The 6,740-nt window shown below is 49.5% G+C and overlaps 1 protein-coding gene across 2 annotated transcripts; it reads left to right on the top strand.

Annotated features, from left to right (window-relative positions):
• Positions 1 to 686: 686 nt before the first annotated feature.
• LOC113630966 (HLA class II histocompatibility antigen, DM beta chain) lies at positions 687 to 6,509 on the top strand. Of its 2 annotated transcripts, XM_027126912.1 has the most exons (6): positions 689 to 956; positions 1,801 to 2,082; positions 3,548 to 3,832; positions 5,289 to 5,405; positions 5,755 to 5,790; positions 6,144 to 6,509. In XM_027126912.1, exons 1-6 carry the CDS (start codon positions 902 to 904, stop codon positions 6,158 to 6,160), a joined length of 792 nt encoding a protein of 263 aa, XP_026982713.1. In that variant the 5' UTR covers positions 689 to 901; the 3' UTR covers positions 6,161 to 6,509. The 2 variants fall into 2 exon arrangements, with proteins under 2 accessions (XP_026982714.1, XP_026982713.1); XM_027126913.1 differs by lacking the exon at positions 5,755 to 5,790 and having other exon boundaries at positions 687 to 956.
• Positions 6,510 to 6,740: the final 231 nt, after the last annotated feature.

The following is a 6,740-nucleotide window of genomic DNA, read 5'->3' as shown; positions in this document are numbered from 1 at the left end:
CCAGCTAATTATCAAGGGGGTTAAGTGGTATTGCCCTGCGGTCTGTTCTGAGATGTTTCAGAGGGTAGGGGGTTCGGGTTTCTGGCTTAGGAAAGCAGAAAGGAGAAAATGAAGCTCATCTGGGCTAGGACAGATGAAGCAATGGAAGCCCAGGGAGGGATTTTTCAGGGCTGTGGCCCTGATCTCTTAGGAACTGCTTCTCTTCTGCAGTCTTGCTTTGAGGCCAGCTAACTGCACTCTCCCTACATCTCCTTCCTTAGCAGCCCTGCCTCTACCACATGCCCCAGAAGGGCCCCTTGTCCGCCTGTTTCCTGGGTGACAGGACAGACCAAGGAATATGTAATCAAGGGATAAATTCCCAAGTAACTTCCCTTAAAGGAGAAAGAGAGGTTACCTAGTCCCTAGTCTTTGAGGAGGACCTTGAGCGGAAACAGTTAAACCAGTGGGCAGTCCAGGCTGCATACATCTTGGGAATATTGGGTTTATTCTCTCCACTGAGCTAGGGAAATCCACCTACAGACTGTTCCTTAGGAGAGTTAAGAGACCAGTTCTTAAAAGCCCAGGGCAGAGTGAGATTTACCTGGTAACTGATGATGCTGAGCGGATGCGCTCAGCGATTTGTCTCTACACTTGTCCCCGCCTACCTAGCCAATCTGACAGTTCTCAGTTTGGGACACTGAGTTAGATGATCAGGTAAGGAACAGGTATAGTATCTAGGGGCTTGGTAGCTCCAAATCGCTCACTTAGAGAGCATCGAGAAGGCCCCGGCAATAACCATATTCCCACTCAGTGTTTGGAGATCATCTACCCAGGCTGGGACTTCTCGGGCAGGCAAGGACCCAGGGCCCCTGGAAGAGCTGCTCCAGGGGACAGGATTCCCCGTGTCTCCCCCGAGGAGAGCATGACTGCCCTCCTGCCGCTGCTGCTGGGCCTCAGCCTGGGCTGCACCGGAGCAGGTAAGGACCCTCCCTTCCTCTGCTCCCTTTGGGTAGGGTGTTCAGTTTTGTTATTGGATTCGGATACCCCAAACTAGTCTGTCTCCCTATTACATACTCCCATAGCACTTCGTACTGTACCTTTGTAGCAATTTTTTAAATTTATTTTTTTATTGAAGTTTAGTTGATTTACAATGTTGTGTTAATTTCTGCTGTACAGCAAAGTGACTCAGTTATACACATGTATACGTTCTTTTTTAATATTCTTTTCCATTATGGTTTATCCCAGGCTATTGACTATAGTTCCCTGTGCTACACAGTAGGACCTTGTTGTTTTTCTGTGTAGCAATTTTAATGTAATTAAGCTGTATAATTATTCGTGTAATAGACATTTCCTGTTGGAAGGTGGGCAAAGACGATATCTGCCCTGTTGAATGCTGCATCCCCAGCTCCTAGCACGGTGCCTAGCACACAGCGAATGCTTCAGAAATACATGTGGCACGAATATTTAATAATGTGTCCAGCACAGAACAAGGCTGACTCTTTCCTTTGACCCCTTTTCTCACTCAATCACTGGCCTTACTGAAGGTCTTATCCTGGGTAAATTGTTGTGTTTAAACATGCAAATAATTTTGGGCTACTTGTGTCCCCATGCTTAGTCTCACATAAAGAGGAAACGGGATCTAGAAACTTCTCTGCTAGGACCATCTATGCCATTAATCGGGACTCTCAGAGACTCTGGTCCATGAGCTTGGTCAGCAGATGCTGCCTCAGTCGGGAAACCTGTGCCCCACTCACCAGGTGTAACTGAGGCTTGGGTTCCTGCAGAGGACTCTGACCTATCCCCCTTCTCTGGCTCCTGCAGGAGGCTTTGTGGCCCACGTGGAAAGCACCTGTCTGCTGGATGACAATGGGACTCCAAAAGAGTTCACATATTGTATCTCCTTCAACAAGGATTTGCTGACCTGCTGGGATCCCCTGCAGGCCAGTATGGTCCCTTGTGAATTTGGGGTACTGAACGGCTTGGCCAAATACCTCTCAGATTACCTCAACCATAAGGAAAACCTGATCCAACGCTTATCCAACGGGCTGCAGGACTGTGCCACACACACCCAGCCCTTCTGGAGATCTCTGACCCACAGGACACGTAAGGCGAGAAGGGAGCAGAGGGATGGTTAGGAAGCACAGTTAGGACCCCCAAGAAGGGTCCCTCACCGGCAAGGGGTTTGAGCTGTGGGCAGGAAAGAAGCAGAAAATCGGAGGACCTGGGATGTAAAAAGAGGGAGGGTTGACCCTTACGAGGACACAAGGTGGTTGACAGGGGTAGGGCAGGAATGAAAAAGGGGAGGTGATGTTTGAGCCAGTGAGGAGCTATCGCGGGGAGAGTAAGCTAGTTTTCCTTCAATTTAGGGCATCTCAGGAGGCAGATCCAAGTTCAACCAGGGGTTGAACTGTCAGAATTACCAGAATGGCTTTTCCCAAAATGCTCATGCCACTGTAGCCCAGGTTCTGGTGTCCCGGGTCTGAGACAGGCCCAGGCATGGGAATATTTGGAAAACCTCCCAGGGAATTCTGATGCAAACTCTCTCACCCTTAATCACTTGCACTGAGAATGACTTGAGATTTTTAAAAGAAAACTTGAAGTTCTCTATCGTACAGAGTACCGTGTCTTAAGATGTGATTTCTCAGAATCGCCTGGGGAAGGTGCTTGTTAAAAACACAAGCCCTTGGGGCTTCCCTGGTGGCGCAGTGGTTGAGAGTCCGCCTGCCGATGCAGGGGACACGGGTTCGTGCCCCGGTCCGGGAAGATCCCACATGCCGCAGAGCGGCTGGGCCCATGAGCCACGGCCGCTGAGCCTGCGCGTCCGGAGCCTGTGCTCCGCAACGGGAGAGGCCACGACAGTGAGAGGCCTGCGTACCGCAAAAAAAAAAAAAACACAAGCCCTTGAGAACCGCTACAGATCTGTTGGATGAAAATAGCCAGGAATGCAGGCTCGGGAATCTGCATCTTCACACAATATCTTGGATTTTTATTGAATATTTTGTTTGAAAAACACCCAAGCAAGCGGAAGGGTCACCTAGAAAAGTAAACTATTAAAAGATGGCAACATGAATGATCTCATGAATTAGATTCCCTCGTCCAAATTTAGGAGAGTTAGTCCTGAGTTAGCCTTGTTTCCTTAAACTATTCAAGGAAAAAAAAAAAGGCTTTCTTTATCAAGTCAATTTGTTCAATGAGATTTGAGGACAAGGGTGTTTTCCTACTTTTGCAAACCCCCCACTATAACTCTGGATGACAATTCACTTATGCACTTGAAATTAATACAATGACTTCTGAAACAGCCTGCAGTTCAGCCCTGGCTTCTACTTATTGTGAACAAATATAATTTTGGGGGAAAAAGGAAGGAGCAGTGATGAAATGGGAGCCAAGAAAGAGTGAAGCAGGAGTACATTCTAACTCCTCATTTTCAAAGGGATGTGTGTGGGAATGAGGTGGGGGTTGGGAAGGTCGGTGGGCAAAATCCAGGAAGAATTCAAGTAGGAAAGAAACCAGGTTGGAGGGAAAGCCAGAATGTTGCCCTCCTTCGTGACTCTTTTTTCCTCCTCTGCAGGACCGCCATCTGTGCAAGTAGTTAAAGCCACTCCTTTTAACACGAGGGAGACTGTGATGCTGGCCTGCTACGTGTGGGACTTCTATCCAGCTGATGTGACCATCACGTGGAGGAAGAACGGGCAGCTGGTCCTCCCTCACGGCAGCGCCCATAAGACCGTCCAGCCCAACGGAGACTGGACATACCAGACCGTCTCCCATTTGGCCATAACCCCCTCTTTGGGGGACACCTACACCTGTGTGGTAGAGCACATTAGCACTCTTGAACCCATCCTTCAGGACTGGAGTAAGTGTGGGGCAGGTGAGAGGAATTAGCATTAAAGCAGAGAGCTACTGTCATTCCCTAGCGGTCAAGTTAGGACTCCGCGCTTCCCCTGCGGGGGACACGGGTTCCATCCCTGGTTGGGAAACTGAGATCCTACATGCTGTGCAGCGTGGCCAAAAAAAAAAAAAAAAAAAAAAAAAAAAAAAAAAAAAAAAAAAAAAGAGAGAGAGAGCTACTTCAGGTGGGTGGTTGTAAAAAGAACACCAATATTTTGGCAGAGGGAATGGGATGTAGAGAGGTCCTCCACGGTACAGGGGAGAGAGGGAGATGCTCAGAAAGAGTGAGTCTGGAGGAACTTACGGAGGGTTCACGACCAGAGATGGGGCCAGGGGATACAGACACGGAAAGAGTTAGTTATTGTTGGACTTCCCTGGCGGTCCAGTGGTTAAGACTCCGAGCTTCCAGTGCAGGAGTCACGGGGTTCGATCCCTGGTCGGGGAAGATCCTGCATGCATGACAAGAGTTACTGTTGCTGTTGCTATGGTGCTGTGGTTGGTGTTATGTGCTTGTCTGAGGGTGGGAGGGGAGCCTGACTGTCCTGAAAAGAGGATGTCGATTTGGTAACCATATTTTCAGAAGCCCAAATTGTGATGCAATATTCTAGGATTCTCGGATTTCCGCTATTCTGTTGTCAGGTCAGGAATAGGAGTTGCAGAAATAAAGAAGGTCACGGAAGAAAGGGGACTCTCTCGGTCTGGGGGCCGTACTGAATTGGGGCTGCTCTATCAGGGAGGAAGAAGCCAGGGCTGGCAGACACTTTGGTGTACACGCTTGGAGGCTACTGCATAAAGCCAGTCACCATTGTTTGAACCCCGGGATTGGAAGTAGTTAAAGGAAAGGAATCCGGGTGGGGGACAGGATTCAGACTAGGGCCAGCTCCAGGAAGTGAGGGCTGTGGAGGGGGGTGGAGACAGGTTCTGGAAGGACCCAAATCTGGAAGTGGGCAGGTAGGAGACACATAAGTACTTGGATAACTCATGGAATGAAACCTTGGGAAGTTAGGAAAGGCGGAAAGACAATTTCATAGGAAAATGCTCAGATAGAGTGGTCAAGGGAGCAAGTATTGTCACCACAGGCAAATGGAGAGAGGGATGGGGAACGCTGTATTCCTCAGCAAGGGTGCCGTTGGGGTGAAGGAAGAATACAGGATGCCTTGAGAGGCCCCATCATCTTAGAGAGGATCTGGAAGCGGGGGTACTAACTCAGGGAGAGCGGCCCCCCCCGGGAACCACAGGAGTAGAGACCCACAGGATGGGGGTTTTGAGGAAAGGCCACTTCCTTGGGCCTGGATTGGTGTGAGCTAGACCCTTGGGGTCCGGATATAGCACCTTTGAACCTGAGCTGGAGGTCGCAGTAAATGAAGTTGCTCTGGGAATGAGCAAGAGAAATTGGTTCTAATAAGTTTCTACTTCCGCAGCTCCTGGGCTGTCGCCAGTGCAGACAGTGAAGGTTTTTGCGTGTGCTGTGACTCTGGTCCTGGGCCTCGTCATCTTCTCTCTTGGTTTGGTCAGCTGGCGGAGAGCTGCCTCCTCCGGTGAGTGACCCTCCTGAACTCTCAATCCCAACCTCTGCTCACTTTAAAAAATTAAAAAAAGAAAAATTTATTTGGCTTTGTTGGGTCTTAGTTCCGGCACGCGGGATCTTTAGTTGCGGCATGCGGACTCTTAGTCGCAGCATGCAGTCTCTAGTTCCCTGGCCAGGGATTGAACCCGGGCCCCCTGCATTGGGAGCACAGAGTCTTAACCACTGGACCACCAGGCAAGTCCCTCTGTTCACTTTCTCTTTGTGACTGGTTCTCCCATGGCTACCCCCTTGGCTGTGAAAAATACCAGAGACTTTTATCCACTAAGACTGTCCTCCACTCAAATATTTTCTTCTCCTAGGCTACGTTTTCCTCCCAGGGTCCAATTATCCAGAAGGTAACGTGTCTGTTGGTCTGTCTGCCTGCTGGCCCTTTGGAGCGGGTGAAGGTTAGAGGGAGTCACCGTTGGGTTCAGCTAATGGTGCTATTTGGAGCGGGGGTGAGCTTCCACCAGGCTCGGGCTGACAATGTGATTGAAGCTGCCGTTGCTGGGATCAGGAACAGAAGGGAGGAGCACCTACCCCCTTCTCTTCTACCCAACGGAGTGTCTGAAGGTGGCTCCTTAGTGTTTGGTGATCTAGAATTTTCCATATCACTGTATTAAAGGCTCTGGCATGGATGGTTATAGGGACAAACGACGGGGTCAAGTTGGTTTGGAGCTTTAGTACCTTGTTTTCATTTCTTCTGCAGGTCAGCACATTTCCTAGAGGCAGAATCCTACAAGTTCCTCTCCACGTGAGGAGATTCAAACTCCTAAGGATGCTGCTGTGCTCCTCCAGCCCGTCCAAGCGTCCACATTTTCTTGGATCCTATCGTTTCTCTAATTGATTCTATGAATTTCCCAGTCCCTGCTATGGAAACCTTACAACTTGGGGAGCTCACTCCTGGGAATATTCTGTAACCAAGGTGTTGTCCATAGGTAGAGCCCAAGGCTACGTATCTGGGCTGAATATAATCTGGGGAGAAACGTCAAAGGCCCTCTTGGGGGCCCCCTGTGCCACAGAGGTATGAGTCGCTGGTGATCGGCTCTGAGGAATAAACTCTGGTGGAAATACAGTTTTTTCCATGCTTTTTCTTGAGGCCCTGAGGAGGGACTATAGGCAGTCAGGGGCTGGGCTTGATTCACTCTCCTACTGCAGTCGAGGAGTCAGTGTTTCCTCCCATTTTCCCATCTAGACATGACAGAAATGGGGACAGTTTCCTGATGGATAATTCATAAGAAGGTAATAAACTGTGGGGGGATGGAGTCACAGAGTCAGGGATAGGAGGGGGTTTACAGTTTTCTGA

The sequence above is a fragment of the Aethalodelphis obliquidens genome, unplaced genomic scaffold (genome assembly GCF_003676395.1).
Source record: "Aethalodelphis obliquidens isolate GAN/ISIS:26980383/991018 unplaced genomic scaffold, ASM367639v1 scaffold31, whole genome shotgun sequence".
Lineage (NCBI taxonomy): Eukaryota > Metazoa > Chordata > Mammalia > Artiodactyla > Delphinidae > Aethalodelphis > Aethalodelphis obliquidens.
This window is presented reverse-complemented; position numbering and strand designations above follow the sequence as displayed.